This window comes from Bubalus bubalis, chromosome 13 (assembly GCF_019923935.1).
Source record: "Bubalus bubalis isolate 160015118507 breed Murrah chromosome 13, NDDB_SH_1, whole genome shotgun sequence".
NCBI classification, from domain to species: domain Eukaryota; kingdom Metazoa; phylum Chordata; class Mammalia; order Artiodactyla; family Bovidae; genus Bubalus; species Bubalus bubalis.
Genome location: NC_059169.1, coordinates 73312653 through 73338105, shown reverse-complemented (window position 1 = coordinate 73338105; position 25453 = coordinate 73312653). Strand labels below are relative to the sequence as shown.

At 36.8% G+C, this 25453-nt stretch overlaps 2 protein-coding genes across 12 annotated transcripts in view; both read right to left on the bottom strand.

The window, feature by feature from the left end:
- ZC3H13 (zinc finger CCCH-type containing 13) overlaps positions 1-22715 on the bottom strand; it is a 102366-nt gene extending 79651 nt beyond the window's left edge. For 3 of the 11 annotated variants that reach the window (XM_044926812.1, XM_044926814.1, XM_044926817.1), the window contains exons 1-4: positions 22315-22711; positions 16453-16578; positions 16034-16143; positions 13329-13440 (exon numbers count right to left, since the gene is read on the bottom strand). In XM_044926812.1, coding sequence (XP_044782747.1) covers positions 13329-13440; positions 16034-16143; positions 16453-16569 — 339 coding nt within the window. In that variant the 5' untranslated portion in view covers positions 16570-16578; positions 22315-22711. Of the gene's footprint in view, positions 1-13328; positions 13441-16033; positions 16144-16452; positions 16605-22314 lie in introns of all 11 variants that reach the window. The other 8 variants (XM_044926816.1, XM_044926815.1, XM_044926813.1 and 5 more) reach the window with 8 other exon arrangements.
- Positions 22716-23476: 761 nt separating this feature from the next.
- Positions 23477-25453, bottom strand: part of CPB2 (carboxypeptidase B2) — a 57787-nt gene continuing 55810 nt past the window's right edge. The window contains exon 11 of the mRNA XM_006072550.3: positions 23477-23661. Within this exon, the coding sequence (XP_006072612.1) occupies positions 23477-23661 (185 nt within the window). The remainder of the gene's footprint in view (positions 23662-25453) is intronic.

Below are 25453 nucleotides of genomic sequence, written 5' to 3'. Positions count from 1 at the left end.
AGACTCAGGTGGTTTCACATAGGAATTCTACCAAATCTTTCAAGAGCAGAAAATCACAATACCACTTAAGATATTATTAGAGCAACTACTATGTATAAAATAGATAACTAATGAGAACCTCCTGTGTAGCACAGGCAACTCTACTCAATGCTCTGGTAACCTAAACAGGATGGAAATCCAAAAAAAGAGGGGATATATGTACAGGCTTCCCCGGTGGCTCAGCTGGTAAAGAATCCACCTGCAATGCGGGAGACCTGGGTTTGATCCCTGGGTTGGGCAGATCCCTTGGAGAAGGGAATAAATGGCTACCCACTCCAGTATTCTCACTTGGAGAATTCCATGGACTATATATAGTCCATGGGTGGGATCACAAAGAGTCAGAGGTGACTCAGCAACTTTCACTCTCATATATACAGCTAATTCATTTTGCTGTACAGCAGAAACTAAAACAACACTGTAAAGCAACTTCAGTAGAATACACACTCTTCTCAAGCTCACAAAGAATACTCGCCAATGTGGGCCACATTCTGGACCATAAAACAAACTTTTAAAAGAATAAAAATCATATAATGTCTAATCTCAAACCACAATGGAATTAAACTTGAAATCAATAACAGGAAGATGGCTGGATAATTCCAAAATATGTGGAGATTAAATAAAACACTTCTACTTAACACATGGGTCAAAGAAGAAATCTCAAGAGAAAATTCAAAATATTTCAAACTAAATGAAAATACAATTCAATTTCTCTAAATTTGTGTAATGAAGTGAAAACTGGAGAGAAATTTATAGCACTGAATTCATATAGTAGAAATGAAGAAAGTTCTAAAATCAATAATCTAAGTTTCTACCTTAGAAAACTAGAAAAAGAGCAACTGAAATCTAAAGTAGAAGAAAACAACAAGTAGAGCAAAAATCAGTAACACTGAAAATAGGAAATCAATGGGGAGAAAAAAAATCAACAAAACCAAAGTCATTTCTTTGAAAAGATCCAAGTTTCTATACAAGCTAAGAAAAAAAGAAGAGAAAAATTACCAACATCAGGAACAAAAAGAGACATCAATACAGATTCCAAGGATATTTAAAGAATAAAGCAATACTATAAACAATGCTATGCCCACAAATCTGATAACCTACATGAAATGGACTAATTACTTGAAAGGCATAATCTGCCAAAACACACACATCAAGCATAAACAATCTGAACAGAATTATATCTATTAAAGAAACTGAGTTAATAATAAATCTTTCAAAACCTAAAGCACCAAGCCCATATGGGTTCATGTGTGAATTCCATCAAGCATTTAAGAAAGAAATTACACCAATTCTCTACAATCTCTTCCAGAAGACAGAAGCAAAGGGAATACTTTATGAATTATTCTAAGGACAGCATTAGTATGTAAGTATTTGATACCAAAACCAGAGGAAGACATAACAACAACAACAAAAAAACACACACACAATTATTTCTTACAGACATTAATGTAAAAACCCTAAACATATTAGCAAAATATAAGCAAATAAAATCCAACAACATGTAAAAATAATTATACACCACAACCAAGTGAGATTTATACCAGATATGCAAGGGTGGTTCAACATTCAAAAATCAATCAAGGTAATCCATCACATTAACAGACTAATAAGAAAGAAAAGAAAAGATGACATGATCATATCAATAAACAGAAAAAGTATTTGACAAAATGCAACACTCACATTTGTGATTAAAAATCCTTAGCAAACTAAAAAGGGAACTTCTTCAACTTGATAAAGAACATCTATACAGAGCCTACAGTTACCATTATATTTAATGGTGAGAAGTTTTCTTCCAGTAGGATTGCTAACAAGAGGATATTAAGGAACAAAAGGCTGTTTCTCTCACCATTCCTTTTCACCATCATAATGGAAGTCCTAGCTAATGCAATAAAAGAAAGAAAGTATATAGATTGAGAAGGAAAAAATATGTGTCTTTGTTCACAGATGACATGACTGTCTATGTAGAAAGAATCAACAAATCTGTGGGTTGCTTTGAATAGCACAGATATTTTAAGAATACTAATTCTTCCAATCCATGAGTATGATATATCTTTCCATTTATGTTGTCTTCAATTCCTTTCATCAATGTCTTAACAGTTTTCAGTGTATAGATCTTTTACTTCCCTGGTTAAATGTATTTCTATGTATTTTAATCTTTGTGATCCAGCTGTAAATAGGTTTTTAATTTCTCTAATAGATCATTAGTGTATAGAAATGCTACAGATTTCTGTATACTCATACCCTGCAACTTTACTGAATTCATTTATTAGTTCTAACGGCTTTCTGATGGATCTTTAGGGTTTTCTATATATACTACCATGTCACTTGCAAATAGTCAGGTATATGTGTGTGTATATATGTTGGTATACTGAAGTGGCAGGATAATCCAATCATTTAGTTTTTAGGTTACCTATAGAGAAAAAAGTAGAGAGATCAAGAAGGTAAAAGGTAGATTTTTCTGAATGTAACCCATTCTGTAGATTTAACTGTGAAACCATGAGGTCCTCATTAGAGCAGTAGGAATCAGTCTCATAACTTTGAAACCATGGAAATGTTCTACATATTTAACAAAATTTAAAAAAACCCTAAAACTAAAATCAAACTGTAATGAATCAACTCAACCACATCATATTTGTGGTTTAACTACACAGACTGCTCAAGTGACTTAAAATACAATAATTTGCACTTTGCTGTACAGCAGAAACACACTGTAAGTTAATAAAAATTAATTTTTTAAAAATACAATAATCTGACTATCTATCCCTAACAAATTCACGGGGCAGGAAGATCCCCTGGAGAAGGGATAGGCTACCCACACCAGTATTCTTAGGCTTTCCTGGTGACTCAGATGGTAAAGAATCTGCCTGCAATGCGAAAGACCTGGGTTGGATACCTGGGTTGGGAAGATCCCCTGGAGGAGGGCATGGCAACCCACTCCAGTATTCTTGCCAGAAAAATTCCCATGGACAGAGAAGCCTTATCAGGCTACAGTCCATGGGGTCGCAAAGAGTCAGACACTACTGAGTGACTAAGCACAGCATCCCTAACATCAATTTCACGATATTTCCCTCATGGGTTATAGTCTAAGAACTACAAAGATCTTAAACTGTTCTAAGTAATCATATTATTAGTAATACTATTGCTAATTATTCTGGAACTATTAAAAAGTAAGATAATGCAAATGAATGTCAGCAGGGACTAAAATTTTTAGCACAAAAGTGATACAACTATAAAATCAAAGAATTAGGTAAAAGCCTTTCAATTCTAAATTTGAATTATTTGAATTCGTGCTTGTTTGCAAGTTTTTAAAGAGTACTTTTAAAAAGTACTTGTCCTTTTGTACTTCCCAGTTGAAATGCAATGAAAAGTCCTAAAAAATGACTAAGTTAGTGGTTTCCAAGTAGTGGTCCTGAAATACCATCTCCCAATAAAAGAACCTGGACTATAGAGGAAAATGGCTGACTGAACAGAGGGTATAAAATACACAAAATGAGCTGCAAACATCTTAACAGAAACAAAGAAACTATCAAGGACTACTGAAGCTGTGTCAATATAAGGCAGGATATATTAATAATTGGACTTCATCAAAATTCAAAGATATCTTAAAAGACACGACCAAGAAAATGAAAAACCAAGTCACAATACTGGGAAACAGCTCCCTTGGTTGCTCAGCTGGGAAAGAACCCGCCTGCTAATGCAGAAGACACGAGACGCAAGTTCCACCCCTGAGTAAGGAAGATCCCCTGGAGAAAGATACAGCAACCTGCTCCAGTATTCTTGCCTGGAAAATTCCATGGACAGAGGTGCCTAGCAGTGGAGTCAGGCAAAGAGACACAACTGAGTGCACATACACACACACGTACCAGGAAAATATATTTGCAGTACATATATCTTCCATATGACTGGTGTCATTCAAAACATATAAGAACCATAAATCTGTATAAGACAAACAGCACAACTTATAAGCAGAAGACGGAAACAGACACTTCACCAAAAAAAAGGCAATAAACACATGAAAAGATGCTCAACATCACTAAACACAGAGAAATGCAGATTAAAACCACTAGATACCTAGCAGAACAATGTCAAGTGTTGGCCAAAATGTAGAGCAACTGAAACTCCCATCACTGCGGGCTGAGATGTAAAATGAAATAACCATTAGGGAAAACTATCTGGCAGTTTCTTATAGAGCTAAAAGTACACATAACATAAGACTCAGAAATTCCACTTTTAGGTATTTACCCACAGAAAACATACATCCACACAAAGACCTGTACACAAATGTTAATAGACGCTTTATTCATAATAGCCAAAAACTAGAAAACAACTCTTAAGTATCCATCAACTGGGGAATGGATAAACAAATTCTGTTTATCCATTTGTCCTATTACATCCGTATAGTAGGACACTAGTCCACAATAAAAGGAATAAACTATTGACACAAACTACAACGTGGCTGCATTTCAAAAGTATTATGCTAAAGGAACCAAGATACAAGACTATATAACATCTGACTCCATATAATGAGAGATCAGAGGCTGTCAGGAGCCTGGTTTGGGAGGAAAGTGACTCTAAAAGGACATGAAGATAGGTTCTGGAGTTGATGGAAATGCTCGTATCTTGACTGTGGTGGTGGTTATACAGGTGTGTACATTTGTCAAGACTCAAATGGTACACTTTAAATACATTTTATTCTTTGCAAATTATTCACAGTAAACTTTTTAAGAGCTCAGGATCTAATACCAAGACCGCCCACAAGCTAAGGAAGGAACATTTGAGCAAAAAAAAAAAAAAAGAATAAAAGAATAGTAGCAGTCTTTTGGACTGTGAAGAAGGCTGAGCGCCGAAGAATTGATGCTTTTGAACGATGGTGTTGGAGAAGACTCTTGAGTCCCTTGGACTGCAAGGAGATCCAACCAGTCCATTCTGAAGGAGATCAGCCCTGGGATTTCTTTGGAAGGAATGATGCTAAAGCTGAAACTCCACTGCTTTGGCCACCTCATGCGAAGAGTTGACTCACTGGAAAAGACTCTGATGCTGGGAGGGATTGGGGGCAGGAGGAGAAGGGGACGACAGAGGATGAGATGGCTGGATAGCATTGCTGACTTGATGGATGTGAGTCTCACTGAACTCCGGGAGTTGGTGATGGACAGGGAGGCCTGGCGTGCTGCCATTCATGGGGTCGCAAAGAGTCGGACACGACTGAGCGACTGATCTGATCTCTGATCTGAGCAGTCTTAGATTAAGTCAGAGACATCAATAAGAACTCATGTTTAGCTCAATACAGATAAAGACTGTTACTAGTAATATTTATAGATATATGGATATACATCAGTTAGTATACACACATGTATTTCTTTGCTCTGTCAGCTGAGAGGGCCTAAAAGGAAGACCAATCCAGCAGGAACAAGCACACCTAGCACCCAGATTTTTGCTCTCTCCTAGCCATCAGAGTGGAGAAGGCAATGGCACCCCACTCCAGTACTCTTGCCTGGAAAATCCCATGGATGGAGGAGCCTGGAAGGCTGCAGTCCATGGGGTCGATGAGGGTCGGACACAACTGAGCGACTTCACTTTCACTTTTCACTTTCATGCATTGGAGAAGGAAATGGCAACCCACTCCAGTGCTCTTGCCTGGAGAATCCCAGGGACGGGGGAGTCTGGTGGGCTGCCGTCTCTGGGGTCGCACAGAGTCGGACATAACTGAAGTGACTTAGCAGCAGCCATCCGAGAAAAACCCTGTGCTACCAATACAAATAGGCCCACATGGAAACTAAGACGCCAGCTGACTACCAGCATCCACAGCCAGACATGTGGGTACAGAAACTTCCAAATGACTCCCACCTCCAGCATTCTAGTACTTTACTGAGGTTACAGACATAAAGGAAGAGGTAAGTCATGCCTACTGTATCCTTTCTGATTTCCTGACAGAATACATGAACAAAATAAATGGTTGTTTTACACCAAGGTTTGCTAACTGGAACTCCTTTTATGCTATCAAAGAAGTATTTGCAGATCATGCAAGACTAAAAAACATGCTAATTTTTTATATAAAATAAACGTTTTTATCTACACTTAAAAAATCACCATAATCATTCCTGTACTATACATTATCAAAGTCTTCAGTTCAGTTGCTCAGTATTGTCTGACTCTTTGTGACCCCATGGACTGCAGCCAGGCCTCCCTATCCATCATCAATTCCTGAAGCTTGCTCCAACTCATGTCCATTGAGTCCGTGATGTCATCCAACCATCTCATCCTCTGTCATCCCCTTCTCCTCCTACCTTCAGTCTTTCCCAGCATCAGGGTCTTTTCAAATGAGTCAGTTCTTTGCATCAGGTGGCCAAAGTATTGGAGCTTCAGCTTCAGCATCAGTTCTTCCAATGAATATTCAGGACCAATTTCCTTTAGGATGGACTGGTTGGATCTCCTTGCAGTCCAAGGGACTCTCAAGAGTCTTCTCCAACACCACAGTTCAAAAGCATCAATTCTTTGGCGCTCAGCTTTCTTTATAGTCCAACTTTCACATCTATACATGATCACTGGAAAAACCATAGCCTTGACTAGACAGACCTTTGTTGGCAAAGTAATGTCTCTGCTTTTTAATATGCTGTCTAGGTTGGTCATAACTTTCCTTCCAAGGAGCAAGAGTCTATTTCATGGCTGCAGTCACCATCTGCAGTGATTTTGGAGCCCCCCCAAAAAATAAAGTCTCTCACTGCTTCATTGTTTCCCCATCTATTGGCCATGAAGTGATAGGACCAGATGCCATGATTTTTAAGTTTTTTGAATGTTGAGTTTTAAGCCAACTTTTTCACTCTCCTCTTTCACTTTCATCAAGAGGCTCCAGGTGGTCTATACTGTATCTCCACTTACACCCTTATCCTTCTCTTCTAAACCTTTTCCTTTGAAATAAATAAGACTACTCACCCATTCTACTTAATCCTCTAGATTCACTTCTCAAATTTTTAATTTGATGACTCTCTACTCTTCCTGTTTTACATTTACTGTGCTTTATTCTTTTCAGAGAATTTTCACATGTATGTAAATTCCAAAGAACTTTCACATATATGCAGTTATAGTTATGTTCTCACTATAACTTGTGACATATTGGTGCAGGTATCTTTATTCTAAAGATGAAAAGCAAGGCCAAGACACTTACTTAAGAATAGATATAAAACTTTAATTACCCTTTGTGACTTAAAGTCCTCCACTACATGAGTCAGCTTTTTGTAACAGATCTAGTCCTGTGCTCTTCCTTAGTCAGTGAGACTTCTTTTTCATCTAGGCAGATGCACCAAGATGCAGAAAAAGAACAAGGAAATTTTTTTAGGTGATGAGGGGATGGGAATGGGGAACAGGAATGAACTGTGTGGGGGACTATGAAGCAAAACTAATGATTCTGTATACATTCTGGGAGGTACAGATCCCAGAGATAGAAAACTTCACATTAGAAATCAGTTCTCAATGCATGCCTTAATCATCAATAAATGCTTAAATATTCCTCCTGACTCTATAACAGAATTTGGCTTTCAAAGGTATTTATCTTTGTTTTCGAATTACATAAAATAACAAACCTCTGTTAGAGAAAACACAATTTCAACTACGGCATCTGGAAAGCTGTACAGATTGGGTGAAAGTTTCCAGCACCGTAAGAATACACATATTATTTCATAAATGTTCTAGAATCACATAACAGTGTCTGTGCAAATACAGAAAACAGTGTCAAAAAATAGTTGTCCATGATGCTATGAGCAGAGTGTACAAAAGAGCCAGAAAGCAATTTTCTCTCATTTCCATCTTGGTTAATGGCATGGAAAGCCTGTAGTTACACTTAACAGCTTCCTTCCACTCATTCTGTTAGTCATCAAATCCTACCTGCTCTATCTCGTATAAGCCTCTCACCATGTTAAATTCAGTTCCATTATATCAAGTTTGGTTTAGATCACCCAGACCAGCCAATATGTCCAAAATACTGCCAGCACACAACCAACATAAAAGTTATTAACAAGATATTTGACTTTCTTTTCATACTAAGTCTTTGAAATTCAGTATGTTTTTTATACTTACAGCATATCTCAATTTAGACTAGCTACACTTCAGGTCATCAGAAGTTCTCAACACTGGCTACACATTAGAATGACTTTTCATTTATTCAATAAGTGACCTTACTAGTTCCAGGGTATGGAGGTGAATTGGTAAACAAGATAGATCTCGTCAGCCCTCATCTCACATATGCATGCAATTCAGTTTCACAGGTTCTCAAACACACCAGTCCTCTAAAACCCCATATTGTTATAACGTGTTGGTTTTCTTCCTCTTCCTGGACTTTCACCTCTCCCCTCCATTTATTCTTCAATACCCATTGCAAATGTTACTTCTCTCTGAAGTGTACTCTGCTTCCCCAGGCAGTTATTTTTTCCCCCTCCATTGTGAGCTTTGCTCATCTTTCTAACACTACCACACTCTATAGAATTAGAGTCTATAAATTTCTCTCTCCACAAAATCAGGGTGTGTCAACCTCCTAATTCAGACACATTGGAATTGAGACCAGTGACAGAGAAACAGTGGACTCACAGTTAGTTTGTGGAAAACCACACACATGCTATCTTAGTTATGCTATGTTATCTGCTATAGTTGCCCCCACCTAAACTACATCTGATTTGCCCACAGAAATTCATCACGTGAAGATCAAGAGTCATACATGTTACAATAGGGAATGTATCACAGAAATGATCAACACCTGTTTTCATGCCAGATATGTAACTCAATATAATTAATACCTGGCATCCTAACTTATTAACAGTTTTCTCTAAATTTGAATAATGAATTCCCTAAAACCTGACTACTTGTGAATCTTGAGACTTTATCCCTTAGGTGTGCATGAAGCTCAGTGTCTTTGAGGGCTTTCTCATCAAGGAAAAGCAAGAATTAGGCTTTGAATTTCTTAACAAAATAGCAACTTTGCTGTCTACTAAAATGATATGAATATATAAACTTTTATGATCAATAACTACTTACATTTAGGTATCTGTTAAAAACCTAAATCTCCAATGTCTATATTCATCTTCTATTAACAGCCTCAAACTATAATAGAGAGAAAAACCTAAAGAGCTATTCTTATACAAGAACATACCATTTATTAAGCTGTCATCATAGTCAGTCATGTTACTTGATTTACATATATTTTCTTCACAGTAACACAATAATATGGATATCACCTCCGTTTTACAGATAAGAAAAATGACAGTAGCATTAAATAATAATTCCTGAAGTAATGTGTTCAGAATATGAATTCTAGATGTCTGCCTCTTACATTAAGTACCATCCACCTCATGGTATGTTAGAGCCAGCTCACACTGATTCATAAGAGGCAACTGTTAAATTTTTAGAAAATGCACAAGCTGTAATTAAAAATTAAATCATATAAACAATTAAGTAAGTAATATTAAAAACAAAGGCAATAATTATTCAAAACTCACTTCCTAAATATTTTACTATATTTTCTTTTGTGGTTTTGTGTGTGTGTGTGTGTGTGTGTGTGTGTATGTGTGTATTCCCACACTTTCCAACTCTGTACTCAGTGATACCATTTTAGTAGCTTGAAACTAACCATGATGGGAGTATGTACGCCAAAGAAATTGGTAAATCCTACAATTTTTTTTTCTGAGTGGTTGTCAAACATTTACCAGCAAACCATGGTGTCCACTCATTATCCTGATACATTTCATTATTCTTTATATATTTTGGATCCAAGTCCCTTAAATATGTAATACACATGCTTGCTCAGCTCCCACCCAGAAATTCTGATTCAGTAGATTAAGGGTAGAGTATCTGCATGTGTGTTTTGAAAGAGATCATCTCTCCTCCAAAAGAATTTTGATACATATCACCAGCCGAGAACTACCATGTGAGATTTCTAAAAGGGCTTAACATATCACATCAGACATTAGAAAACTACATATTTAAGACTGTATTCAAGTCCCCAAAGATAAGTCTTTACAAGCTACAATATAAAATTGTGACATAGCTTTTTTTTTTCAGGATCAAAACAGCCATAAGAAAGCTTCTGTATTTCTAAAACTATCAAAGAGGTTGCTGCTCAAACAAGTCAGTAACTTTCATAAAAAGGCTATAATGAGACAACTAGATATCCACATGCAAAAGAATGAGGTTGAGCCCTTCTCTCACACCATAAAAAAAGGACTGGCCAAAAAGTAAGCTTGTGTTTTTCCATAACACCTCTGGAAAAACCTGAACGAACTTTTTGGTCAACCCATTAAAAATTAACTCAAAATGGGTCAAAGATTTAAATGCAAGAACTAAAGCTCTAAGATTCTTTGAAGAAAACAAGCATAAATCTTTCTGATCTTGAATCAGACAAGTTTCTTAAATATGACACCAAAAGCAGAAGTAACAACAAAAATATAAATTGGATTTCATCAAATTAAAAACATTTGTGTTTTAAAGGACACCATCAAGAACATGAAAACACAATCCATAGAAGAATATTTCTGCCAACTGTATATATAAGGGACTTGGATCCAAAACACATAAAGAATTCTTACAAATCAACAATAAAAAGATAACCCAATCTAAAAATGGACACAGGATCTGAACATTTCTCCAAAGAAGATAAACAAATGGCCAATAAGCACACAAGAAGATATTCAACATCACTAGCAATCAGAGAAAAGTAAGTCAAAACCACATGACATTACCAATAAAAGAGCTATATCAAAAAGTAGGATAACAAATGTTGGCAAGGATGTGGAGTATTAGAAATCTCACACACTACTCTAAGGATTTAAAATAGTGCAGCTGCTTTGGAAAACATCCCAGCAATTCCTTGAAAGATTAAATATAGTTACCATATGACCCAGCAATCTCACTCCCAGACATAAACTCAAGAGAAATGAAAACACATGGCCACGCAAAAACCTGTATACCAATGTTCATAACAGCGTTATTCGTAACAGCCAAAATGCAGAAATAACCCAAATATTCACCAACCTCACATGCACTAATCTCACATGCTAGTAAAATAATGCTCAAAACTCTCCAAGCCAGGCTTCAGCAATACTTGAACGGTGAACTTCCTGATGTTCAAGCTGGTTTTAGAAAAGGCAGAGGAACCAGAGATCAAATTGCCAACATCCGTTGGATCATGGAAAAAGGAAGAGAGTTCCAGAAAAACATCTATTTCTGCTTTATTGACTATGCCAAAGCCTTTGACTGTGTGCATCACAATAAACTATGGAAAATTCTGAAAGAGATGGAATACCAGACCACCTGACCTGCCTCTTGAGAAATCTGTATGCAGGTCAGAAGCAACAGTTAGAACGGGACATGGAACAACAGACTGGTTCCAAATAGGAAAAGGAGTACGTCAAGGCTGTATATTGTCACCTGTTTTTTTAACTTATATGCAGAGTACATCATGAGAAACGCTGGGCTGGAAGAAGCACAAGCTGGAATCAAGATTGCTGGGAGAAGTATCAATAACCTCAGATATGCAGATGACACCACCCTTATGGCAGAAAGTGAAGAGGAACTAAAAAGCCTCTTGATGAAAGTGAAAGTGGAGAGTGAAAAAGTTGGCTTAAAGCTCAACATTCAGAAAACAAAGATCATGGCATCAGGTCCCATCACTTCATGGGAAATAGATGGGGAAACAGTGGAAACAGTGTCAGACTTTATTTTTTCTGGGCTCCAAAATCACTGCAGATGGTGACTGCAGCCATGAAATTAAAAGACGTTTACTCCTTGGAAGGAAAGTTATGACCAACCTAGATAGCATACTGAAAAGCAGAGACATTACTTTGACAACAAAGGTCCGGCTAGTCAAGGCTATGGTTTTTCCTGTGGTCATGTGTGGATGTGAGAGTTGGACTGTGAAGAAGGCTGAGCACCGAAGAATTGATGCTTTTGAACTGTGGTGTTGGAGAAGACTCTTGAGAGTCCCTTGGACTGCAAGGAGATCCAACCAGTCCATTCTGAAGGAGATCAGCCCTGGGATTTCTCTGGAAGGAATGATGCTAAAGCTGAAACTCCAGTACTTTGGCCACCTCATGCGAAGAGTTGACTTATTGGAAAAGACTCTGAAGCTGGGAGGGATTGGGGGCAGGAGGAGAAGGGGACGACAGAGGATGAGATGGCTGGATGGCATCACTGACTCGATGGACGTGAGTCTGAGTGAACTCCAGGAGTTGGTGATGGACAGGGAGGCCTGGCGTGCTGCGATTCATGGGGTCGCCAAGAGTCGGACACGACTGAGCGACTTAACTGAACTGAACTGAATGAATGGATAGACAGAACGTGATGTATCAATACACTGGAATGTTGTTTGGCAAAAACAAAGAATGAAATACTGCTACATCCCATAAGCTGTCATGAACCTTGAAAACACTATGCTAAGTCAAAGAAGCCAGTCACCAAAAACCCCACATACTGTATGACTCTATTTATATCAAATAACCAGAACAGGCACATCTATGTGACAGTCTAACTGGAACAGTGGTTGCCTAAGGCTGGTGGTCAGTTGAAGGGCCAGGGAAATGATCACTAAAGGGTATGGGGTTTTCTTTCTGGGGTGATGAAATTGTTCTAAAACTGACTGTGGTAATGGATATAGGACTCTTATGAATTTATGAAAAATCACCCAAGTGTACACTTTAAATGGGTGAACTGTATCTCTACAAATTTGTTTCAAATGCACACACAAGAGCATGATACATTTCTTTTAAAAATATTTACTTCTGGGAAATTTCCATTCCTGACAAACATCTATATTTTCTTTTAATCAATAAACTACATCATAAACTGTGCTCTCTTTTCATTTCACTGGCAGGAAATTCACACTCAATTCTGTGATCATAGTTCAGTTTCTGCCACCACCATGCCTTGCCTTCATTGTTTTAATTTAAAAGTGTTTTACTGCAAGCCTTTTCAGTCTTTCTTGGAAGTAGGCAGGAATTGATGGCTTGGCTACATTCTGAAAACTTAAGAATACATTTAGATATTCATGATGTCCACCAAGGTACAGAAATCCTATGAAGTGCAGCTAGTGCTCTGCCAACCAGTTCCCATCATCTTAACCAAGAACTAAAATGGTGAAATTATGAATTTTCCCAGAGGACTTTTTTCCTCTAAACTACATTATCCATATAGAACATTATAATGTAATATTACACACTTAACATATATTTAGCACATAAGCTAATATTTAAAATAGAACATATATAATAAATCACTACTAAAATTTAACTTTGTTTCAGGAAATTCATTCCTACCCTAACAGGTGAGGATGACTCCTCTGTATTTCGTTTCTGGGACTCAGAGTCCACATCTTGGCGCTTGTTCTTCATTCTTTCTCTAAGATCCCCTGTAGGTCTTTCTGGTGACCTTTAAACCAAAAAACAAAAACAAAACAAAAAAACAAAATAACAAAAATCTATATTTATATAACATTTCATAAGAATATATTTATAGAAACAACCCTACAAAACTAATTTTTCTACTATCCATGACTACTAAAGTTCAGAAAAGTAAATTTCAGCTTAAACATTAATATATAAAAAATATGAGCATCACTTACAAGTTTTCTCCCAATACCAATCAAAATGCATACATTAAAATTCCATGGGGTGGCAGGTGCTGGTGATAGTAATAAGGAACTATACATGAGCTGAGAGAAAGGAAGTTGTCATTAACAGTTTGTTTTCCTATTAATCACATAAATATACTAGTTATATTTGAAAGCAAACAGCAAAATTAATCTAGAAACAACAATATTATTTACACATGTATGTGGCTGGATGCAACATCAACTATGAAAATATTTTATGCATCTCAAGAATCAAAGCAAATATAGGAATTTTTAATGTTATTCTTAATTGTTCTTAAATTTGAAATTATTTCAGAATAAAAAGCAGTTGAAAAATTCAAAGTAAGATTTGAATTTTATACTTTTTATACTTTGCTATGACTGGTTTTATTTAGGGAAAATACACATATTAATATTCAATACTGGTAAAGCTTCATAATTTATACTAGCCATTTGATAAATGGCTGTTCAATCATTTTCACACCATCACTAAGGAGAAAAACAAAAGTAGAGACAGAAAACACACTGCCTTAAAAAATATTCCTAGAGCACCATTAAAAGAGGGCAAGAATTATTAAGAAATGCTATGGCCCTCTTTAGCCACCAAAGAATACTGTGTATAATACTTTTAAAAGATATACACAAATTACATAAATATTCATATCTATTTCAAGTAATAGTTGATCAACCAACTCCTTTATCAATCACTAATACAAATCACATGGTTAGTGAAAAAATAATTTTAGTCAATTCTTTTTAAGGGATCTCATAACTTTTACATTTACATGCACATTATATAGATCTATATTAAATGTTTTAACAGTTAAAGCTTAACTGGTAAATGGAATTTCTTATTAAGAACCAGCACTTAACTGCTTTAAATTATAATTATGAGGCACATGTCAATTTTATGTACCCTAGTTTCCTTTATATAATAAGACAGTTTATGATACCTTGTTTCTATCCTAAATAGTACCTAACAGAATTCTCCACATATAGTAAATGCTCAGTGACTTAAATCATTTGTGACTAAACAAGTATTTCTGAAACACAATGCTTTTCTTTTCATCTTTGAATCACATTATGAACTATATTTTTCTTCCTTCCTTACAAAAAAAGGGAAAATACACAAATACAAAGAAAGTTATCAGGGGAAAAATGCACAAAATAGCAAAATTATAACAGAAATCCTTTATTCTAAATCTAGTAATGACACTACTTTTTTCCATTTTAGACAAATTTCTGTGCCCATTTTCCTTACAACCACTTGTATAAAAATTCTGAGGAAGTTGATAATAAAAGTCAAAGATGAAATAAAGCATGTACTAAAAATACAGTAATATAAGCAAGACATTAAAATTACTGTAAGTTTCCCCAGATATGTATTTACTTATACATATTAAACTTATAAAGATTAATTTTCCCACATTGACAGAAAGGACAGATGACAATCTAAATACAAATAAAACAGAGTATTCAGCATCACAAGTAAATTAAAATGTACATTTAAGTGAACAGAAAATCAGCTAATGTTATGGTGAATTTTAAATTGTATTAAACTTCAAACTCAGTACACATACACAAAAATTCACCCAATTAAAAAACACACCTCCAAAGGTTAATGTGCAGTTTTTATACTGATGCTGAAGCCAAAGCAATCAGCACATCCAATTTTAAGACTAGGTAAATTAGTTGTTTACCAATCAAGTTTAAACTCTTGTGACAATCTTTATGTATGTGACATCTTTAAACACCGTAACAAAATCATCATGAGGGAGCCGAAAGAAAAGTAAAAGATTTTTTATTAGGAAGGTCTAATTTAGCCATGCCTTTATTAAAGGCAAAATGACATTCTAAATAGGTAGTATACTTATCCACATATAAATACATACTTTCATATACCTCAGTATATTGTGATAAGAGATTTGGCAAATGTATTTTAACCTCTGAAGCTTGCATTATATTATTTTTTGCAATGAAGTTCTGAATTTTGAACATCTTAAAAAGCTAAAAATTATATTCTATTTAAATTTTACTATTTCAAGAGTTGAAAGTAGTCTCTCCTCACTAAAAACAAATCCATGAAATTCTGCCATCTTAAACAGCGTTTTAACATATATAACTGGGGAGCAGGGCATGAAAATAAGCCATACACATATTACAAAAACAAATTTTTAAGCAAATAAATTTTAAAGCAAACATTTTTATTAATCTTGAAATTAACAAGTAAAATAATCTTGTCAATCTTGACTACTGATAAGACTACCACCAAAATAGAAAACCTGACCAAATATATGGCAGTATTTATTAGATAAATTACAAAAGCCAAAAAAAAAAATTACAACAGCCATCTTCTAATAGCATAGGAACAATTCAAAGTTCTCAATTTACCTTCTATAATTGCTGCTATAACCTTTACCACGGGGTGAAGGGCCATGTACGAATCTACATGTGTTTCCATAGAGGCAGTTGCCAGTCTTCAGCCAGTTACGGCACTGTGTCTAAGAGACAGATATTACTATGTGAATTTCATATTTAGTCATATTTATTTCTGGAAAAAAAAATGCTAGTGGGACAAAATTAAAATAAATGCTATCAAAAATCCAGCTAACCTGAGATACATTACTCCCCAAATAATGAAAACATCAGGAAAAAGAGGCCTATAAACCCTAATGCCCATCTCACTCCTTTGCTACGAAACACATTTAACCAATATTCCTACAACATCCTCTTCACGTTTGTGATATAAATAAGGATCTGAAGAACAGTAATTCAGGAGCAGCCCTGTGACTATGCTGGTGACAACTCACCTCCGCTGTACTGCCAGTGCTGGGTCCAAGCCTTTCAAATACACTGGGTCTTCGGGATGTGCTATCAGATATGGTCTTGGTATTTTCCACAGTGACCTTCCTTCTAATTTTTGACATTTTGTACTACTTTAACCAAAAAAGAGAGAGGCAAACTGTAAAATTGTTTAGTTTTAAATATCTGAGCCAATAACTTACAAGCAAATAAGATGGTAAATAACACTATAAAATTACAAGGGATTTTCCTCAGACGGAAAAAAGACATAGAAGAGGTCACAAGTAAACAGAGGAACAGAAGAAACTATCTTCTAAGACACACCTTGTTAGTGAATTTATTAAGACTTTGATTCTTTGGGGCTAGAATTTTACCTCTTCTACAGAATGAATAATATTCCACTCACACAGTTTCCACAGTACATTCAATTTCAGAACACACTATGAAAAAGTTTCTAAGTTCCTTATAAAAGCTGTTTCAAAATTTAGTAATTATCTTTTAAAGAAAAAGTATGCTATCATTCTCCAACAACTGGTCTACTGGAAAAGAAAGCTATGCCAAAAATTTCTTTCAATTTTAGAGTAGAAATTGTGTTTTATACAACTTAAGTGATAACATCAGGTACATTCCAAAAATCAGGCTGGGAGAAATTTTTAAGTATTTTCTTTGTTTTACACAAGCCAAAGATGAACAGTATAATCAGGAATATTCTTTTGCAGTATTACAAAAAACAGAAAAAACCCTCAATATTGATAAAATGACTTTCTTTCAAAATAGGACAGGATGAATGAACAACTAGAAACAGTGAAGATATTTTGATAATCTATACTGCACTGACATAAAAGCCAAAGGTGCTAAAAGAAATAAACAGGCTATTTTACCATTATTAGTAACAAGAAAAGAAATTATGAAAATATTTTACAAAAGCAAATAAAACATTAGAAACTAAAACATACAATCAGGTGATTCAACTGGAAATGAAAATATCAGATAAAAGCACTATGATAAATATTAGAAAACAATCTTAAATTCTAGACCTAGAATAATCTAGATGGGCAAGAAACGCCTAAGAAAAAGAAAAGGAACCAATCATATCACACTTTATACACTAAACATTAGTTGAAATTTTGTTAGTAGGCAAATGCTACTAGAATGAATGATGTCAGCTAAAGAAGTAAAAACTCCATTTGGTAAAGAACTGGTCTCTATAAAGTTTATAACGTTTGTTACTGTGATGTCAAAGTCAGGCCCCATGATTTGCAAGGAAGTTAAATCATAGTAGTACAGAATCAAAACTTATAAAAAAAAATTACAAACAATGTTTGGTCCAGTTAGATACTTCTTGTCAAGTCACATTTTAAAAATGTCCAAAGATTAAGGACAACAGTTGACAAACTAACAGGTAATGAACCAAAAGAAAAATATATGATATGATACAATATGGTAGTTTTAAAATGGAAATATGTATGATTATTTTCTAATATACAATGTAACCATTAGGGTTAGAATCTATTTTTAGTGATTCAAAAAAGTTAGAAAGTAACTTTAAATTACAAATTTTAAAAAATTATGTAAAGCATCCATAAGTGAACAAGAATCTGTTCAACATAAAATCACTTATGTATCAAATGTTCTTCAGCCTCCACACAACAGTGAATATTATCATCTTTGATTTAACTTTTCCTGAGCTCATTCTCAGTCCTAATGTGAATTTATAAAGGAAAAGGTGGGTAAATTCCATACACACATTTGACTTACTGAACATAAAGAACTAAAAGCCAAGATAAGTGATAAGTGAAGTTGAAAAACATCTAGAAAATGTAGAGCTTTGATTAACTGAGAAAAACAACTTTTTTATTATTTATAACTGAGATTCAATAAGAAATATGTAACAAGATAAATTTTTTAAATTTCATCATGTTACTATAAAAATATATAGGCATACACTGAAATTCACATTCACTAATTGAAAAGCATTAATAACTTAAAAATGAATGTGTTCTAAAAGTTGATTAGCTATTTCTAGTTACCTGCAACTTGGGAGCAGGCACACTATCCCACCACGCTGCATCAAGATGACTAACCCTAACCTTACATTTTTCCTTCCAGTATCAAAGGAAACGATCATGTCTGCCCCCCAAACCTCTATCCCCAACCGGACTCCACTTCCAACACGTCTTCCCTCCTCAAAAAAAAAAAAAAAAATCAACAGTAGTGTTTTCCACAATTGGGGTAACAAGCTATTTCTTAGTATACATGAAACACTGGTCATCAGTTATCTCTTTTCTTGTCTTTCTGAGGGCTCCAGATAATAACTGCCTCTCTTCCCTGCCTATAACTTGTTGGCTGGATCAGGACCCTCTCCTTCTCTGACCTACTGCTGGGAAGCATGGTCCCACAGCTTTTCTCCCATGTTAGATCCATCCCTAACACAAGCTTTGAAGACTTCAAGGGGTTTGGGCTGCAACAGACAATGTAGTGAGGACTAATGATCCAACCTTACCCCTCCTTTGTATTCTTGACTGTAAAAGTTTCTTCCCACAGAAACAAAGTAGCTTTCACCAGAGACATGGAGTACTACAAGATTCACCCATAGGGTGATTATCCCAAGAATTTTACTTCTGCTATTGTTAAGTCTTCCAACTTAGGGAAGACAAGCAACGAAGTAAAGACACAGTCACTTCTCTCAGAGAGTCAACAGTACCAGAACATGGCCTAAAATAACACTGCGTTTCAGAAACAGGTCTAGGTTACAGGGAGGTCCTAGACAGAAAAAAAACAAAACCCTGCGGGAAAAAGTAGAAATTGAAGTTTTCTAATTGATAAAGAAATTTTTCTGATCATCTATCTAGGAACTTCTATCAGTAGTCAACAAATTATCTAAATATTACTATGAAGCATTTATGATTTTGTACAGATAAAATGCCTTAAGCTTGCATTAAAAATATAAAATATATTTTAAATCCTATTTGTCTAAATATACACAATCTACAGTACAACAAAAAAGCATTTGCTTATATATATTAATTAAAAATTAGGTTGCATATAATGTGAGAATTAGAATTTTTAATCTAAAGATTTGGCACAAAGAGAAAGGCAAACCACAAAAGAATAAAATGTAGATTTGACTGAGAAGGGGAAAATTCTTTCAATTAATATATGAACAGACTTCAATAAGTAAATGCTTCAACGTATATGGGAAAAATTAGAAATAAGATTAAAATGTAAATAAAGCCTTCCCTATCTCAGAGACTTTGAAGGCTTCCCCTCAGTTTTCAATTTATTCTTTTAGTTTTAAGTTGGCATCACCCTCCCACTCACATTATCATGCCTTTACCAAACCCCAACATTAACAGTGCCACTGATGAAAGTCTATTGAGTAATTCTCATATTTTTCTCTCCATTTGCAGAGAAATAAATATCAGAAGCTTTAATATTTTTTCAATTGAAAAAGAAAATAAGGGGAATTCCCTGGTGGTGCAGTGGTTAGGACCCAGCGTTTTCACTGCTAGGACCCAGGTTCAATTCCTGGCTAGGGAACTATGATCAAGCAAGCCACGAGGTGCGGCCAAAAAACAAAAAACTGGAAAACATGGCCACAAAGTTTGAATCTATTAAGACACAACAAAAAGTCTTAATAAATGGGAAATGTCTTCCTTCCCCCGGAAATTTACAAATATCACAATGTAAAAAAAAAAAAAAAATCACAATGTATTCATAGCTTCATATTACAAAAATATTTGTGAAAAGAAAAACACAAATGGGCCTCTTTTTAAACAATTATTTCTGAAGCCTGATAACTAAAACCTTTCAATAAAACATTAGTTCTAGTAGTCTCACTTCAATCCACAATTACATCTTTGAGATCTCATCCTCCACTAACATAAATGAAAGCATTAAAACACTTCAATCTGGATCAGAAGCACATATTAGGAAACTGTCAAATAACTAAGCAATTACAGCTACAGAATTCCTGGTACCAACTGGTAGGAGAATAAATCCCTATCCACTGGCACTCTAAACGTGTTAAAGATCTCATCATATTTATGTCTTAGTTTTGAAAGAAAAAAGTTTATTTGATGCATACTGTGAGTTTTTCCTTCAGAATTTTAGAATAAAAGAATTTTCACAAACGATCTTGCAGATTGCTTATATGTGGATAGACTAAAACAACTTAATAAAAGCAAATTCTGAACAGAATTGTCAGATCTAAACTGACTATGCAAGCATACTAGTGCTGTGTGGAAGACACATTTTGTTAAAAAGACTGTGTAGGGAGAGTATCCCATGCTGGCAACTACTATAAAGTGAAATACAAACAAACAAAACTACCAAAACAAAGAATAAAAGACACTTTGTAAACCAACCAGTTAACATTTCAACTGCTACTAAAGATCTGCTGAAATAGCTCCAACTCAACTCTACAGGAAAAGGAGAGCAAGGTGGGGGGCGGGGATGGGAGCGGGTAGGAAAGACTAACACTGAAAACCAATTCTGTAAATAAATATGCTAAACAACTGCTTTCTATAAGCAAATGTCAGTGCATATTACAATACAAATTAACACCAGACTGTCAAATTTTCAATAACTTGTACAGAAATTAAAACAGCATCCACCTGTGGGATTTTAGTTTTCATTTACAAATATGCAAATCAGATAAACGTGCATATCTTAAAATCCGCAGTCAATGTTCACTTCAAAACACCAATAGTTCGGAGGCGAGAAAGAGGCGTGCATTTGACAAAACTAGATCCTCCCAGATCCCCCCAGTCTTAATGTCACAATATTTTTCACAAAATTTTCACAACTATTTCTGCAGACACAAATCGCTACATCCCAGCATCTACATTCTTAGTCTCCTGTTGAAACTGTCGTTATCATCTAAATACTTCATTGAATTCTCAATCATTCGAAAATCAAGAGATATGTCCACAAAACTGTCCAAAATATTGACGCGTAGATTCTAAAGTCAGTCAATTCAAACACTGCAGGAGGAGACCCCGGTAGCCGGCACCACACACGAATGAACTGTCCTGCATAAGCATCTGGGTTTACTGCAACAGTATGTCTGGCAAAACTTTGAAAAATTGAGGTGTGAAGATCCTTCCAGACTTTTAAAATTATTTCTTCAAAAACAAAAAAAAAAACCTAAAGAGGGTGAGCACGCCCATAATTTTCAAAGCAGTTCAAATGATCTGAAAATCTCAGAATATAACCCAATGGTTTGACCCTAGGCTCCACAACCAATATCCTAGCGACAGCATCGGTCTCATCAACTCAAAGTTCCAGCCACACAAATTGTGTGCACCTGTTTAGAAAGGGCTGATGCCAAAACATCTGAGCCTCGCCTTTCATCCCGCCTTTCCTGGTTTCTGACAGATAGCTGCCAAAAGTAACTACCAAGGGACTGTGAAGACCAAGTAGCACTCCTTAACTCCGGGAACGTTGAGTCGGTATCACTGCCGGGAAATAAGCAAGCCCAAATATAACCAAAAGTAAAGACACCTTTCCCTAAGAGGTCCGGGGAATGCGTGACCATATTCCGGCACCCTTTCATCTCACACAAATGAGAATACCACGCAAGTGTTCCCAGGCTCACATTAAATTGTAGTGACCTAGCAAAGTTTTCCGTCTGAATTCACTTGCCCCCTCAGGCAAACGCGCCTGAGAACACCTCAGGATGACAGCGAGAAACCCGGCACTAGCACAAGGGTCTTCTGCAGAGTTAAGGGTGGGACGCTCACGGAGGGATGAAAAGCCCGGCGTGACCCAAGCAGGATGGAGGACCGGTTGGGCCTCCCCATCCTGGGCCCGTCCAACCAACCCCTTTCCCCCCGGTACCCACACCAATTCACAGGATTCAAGCTTACCTCCTCCCCGAGCTTCTTTCGCAAGCGCAGTTCGGAGGTGGCACGGCCGCCTCAGCTCCGAGGAACGGGGGAGGAGACTCTGTCCCCGCGCCCGGCCCCGGGGAGACGACGGCGAGAGGGAGGTGCGCGCGCGGCCCCCGGGAACAGGCCCTCGGCTAGCGAGGGACTCCGGGACGGCTAGGAAGCAGAGCCCGCTCGCCGCTTCGCCAGGGTCGAGCCAGCCTGGGACGTAGGGAAAAAAAAGAAAGAAAGAAAGACACTGGGGAGTAAGAAAAGACAAGGAAAACACTGTCAGGCCTCAAAACGCCACCGGAAGTCAAGAGTTTGCCCTGTTCCTCAGAAGACCGAGGCAACTTCCGGCCTCCAGATTAGTCGTCAGAGCGCAGGCTCCGCCTCCCTTGTGGACACGCCTCCCGGGCGTGACGTCGGCCCCGAGGCGTTCGGTGAAATCAACAAATCTGTGCTACAAATCTGTGCTTTACCTGAAAACCCTGGAGAAGAAACCAGGAATCCGGGAGAGCAGAAACTCCCACTTTTAAAGTGAATTTAAGCGGAAGAGCTTTCTCCTTTTATTACATAATTTCTTACAATAAACGGCTATTGTAAATGTGCAGAATGGCACATTTGTTGTCGAAATAACTGCAGCCATTCATTTCCTTCAAAGTTTTTATTGAGCAGCTGAACTGGAGAGACGAACGGTATTTGTCTTGTTTTTCATGCCCCTCTGCCTTCTCAGACAGTAACAGCTGTCGCCTATTACTGTGGAGCAAAAGGCAAGCACGACTGCGTCTTTAAAGGAGCCAGAAGAAATTTACTGTAAAGTGGGAGCAGAAACCTTGACTGTACTTCTAACAACCTTCTTTCCTTGTTTAGGATACAATGATCTGCATGAAGTTAGTTATTGAAATTGCTTGAGATGGCTAGTCAAATGTCACGGATCAAGAAAAACCCAGTACCTAGCCTCTCACAAATTAAAAAAAAAGAAAAATGTAAACCCTGGTCGGCGTTAATTTCAAGGTACCGTTTATTTTGTTCTTTGACAAAACCAAAGAATGAGAAAACCTTTGATCAAAACTACTGATAAAACTCAAAAAGTGGGTACAATGGTTTGGCTGAAATCAGTAAATTAAAATATGGGAACAGAGTGAAAAAATCAAGGGCATTAAACATTCTTGACGACATGCGAAGCTATTTTAGCGACAGCAGCCAGAGCTTCTGAACACGTGGGTCTGATGTAACTCTCTGGCAGCAAGAATCCATATTTGCCTTTATCTCGAAGTTCAATTGTAAACGAATATTTGATGCCCAAGTCATAGATCCAGTCGTCTGAACCTCCAGGAGCTAGATCTACAAAAAGAAAAAAAAAGAAATTACTTTCTGAAATACAGATGTTTCGAGTTAACTAATAAGGTGGATTTTTTTTTTTCTAAAAACGAAAATAGCTTTGCTTTTTTCTGATTATTATATAAGTTTCTGGAAGAAAGTAGAGATTGAAGGAAAGCAGTTTAAGGAAGAAAAGAAAAATTATCCATGTAACCCTACCAAGAAGTGATGATCACCGTTTATATTCTAGTGCTTTCTTTTTCAGTGCATACTTGAACATAATTTTTTCCTACATAAATAAGATCATTCTGTGCAAGCGGTTCAGTAACATTTCTAAACATAATCTATCCTGAGCAGCTGTTTGTATTCAGTTCAGTTCAGTCACTCAGTCCTGTCCGACTCTTTGCGACCCCATGAATCGCAGCATGCTAGGCCTCCCTGTCCATCACCATCTCCTGGAGTTCACTCAAACTCACATCCATCGAGTTGGTGATGCCATCCAGCCATCTCATCCTCTGTCGTCCCCTTCTCCTCCTGCCCCCAATCCCTCCCAGCATCAGAGTCTTTTCCAATGAGTCAACTCTTCGCATGAGGTGGCCAAAGTACTGGAGTTTCAGCTTTAGCATCAGTCCTTCCAAAGAAATCCCAGTGCTGATCTCCTTTAGAATGGACTGGTTGGATCTCCTTGCAGTCCAAGGGACTCTCAAGAATCTTCTCCAACACCACAGTTCAAAAGCATCAATTCTTCGGCTCTCAGCTTTCTTCACAGTCCAACTCTCACATCCATACATGACTACTGGAAAAACCATAGCCTTGACTAGACGAACCTTTGTTGGCAAAGTAATGTCTCTGCATTTGAATATGCACCCCACCCCAGTACTCTTGCCTGGAGAATCCCATGGACAGAGGAGCCTGATGGGCTGCAGTCCATGGGGTCTCGAAGAGTCGGACTCGACTGGGCGACTTCACTTTCACTTTTCAGTTTCATTCATTGGAGAAGGAAATGGCAACCCACTCCAGTGTTCTTGCCTGGAGAACCCCAGGGACGGGGGAGCCTGGTGGGCTGCCGTCTATGGGGTCACACAGAGTCAGACACGACTGAAGCAACTTAGCAGCAGTAGCAGCAGCAGTTCATAGTCAGTCACCTTACTCAACTCTTGGATTGTTAATAATATTTTTGGTTGATTTCCTACTGTTTTCCAGGTTGACAATCATATAATAAGCAAAGTGACCACTTTTCTTCTTTCTAATACCTGTACTTGAATTAATTACACAAGTCTTTACTGAAGTGCTGAAAAATATTAATCAACAGTGCATTAGTTAAGTTACTCATTCAGCAAATGTTTCTAATAGTTATTATTAATATCTGGCATTTATTCTTCCAACTATATTTTTATACTTACACATACACACAGATTTGTATTGAATGAATGCATGCATGAAGATGGAATTATTTCATCAAAACAGGATGTTTCTCTACAAGTTCCTCCAGCCCTGAAGGAACAATAGTAGAGAAGATGATGGGAATCAAGAAAGGGGTGATTTATGAAAGGAAGCTGTGGCCCAGAGCAAGGACCTGGGTCAGCAAAGGCAGAGACAGACTGTGACAGCAAGAGACAGAAACATCATGTGGACCAGTCTGGCCTCAGTTTGTACTGAGATTGTCTGGAATGACTGAGGAGGAAGAGGAAGATTCTGAACTTTCTGGTAATAAAGCCTCATGTACTCAGGTAATTTATTCAGTATGAATGTTTTCACCCCCCTGTAGATCATTCCAGTTGAAGGAAATTCTGGGACTTCAAGTATATCATCTCAA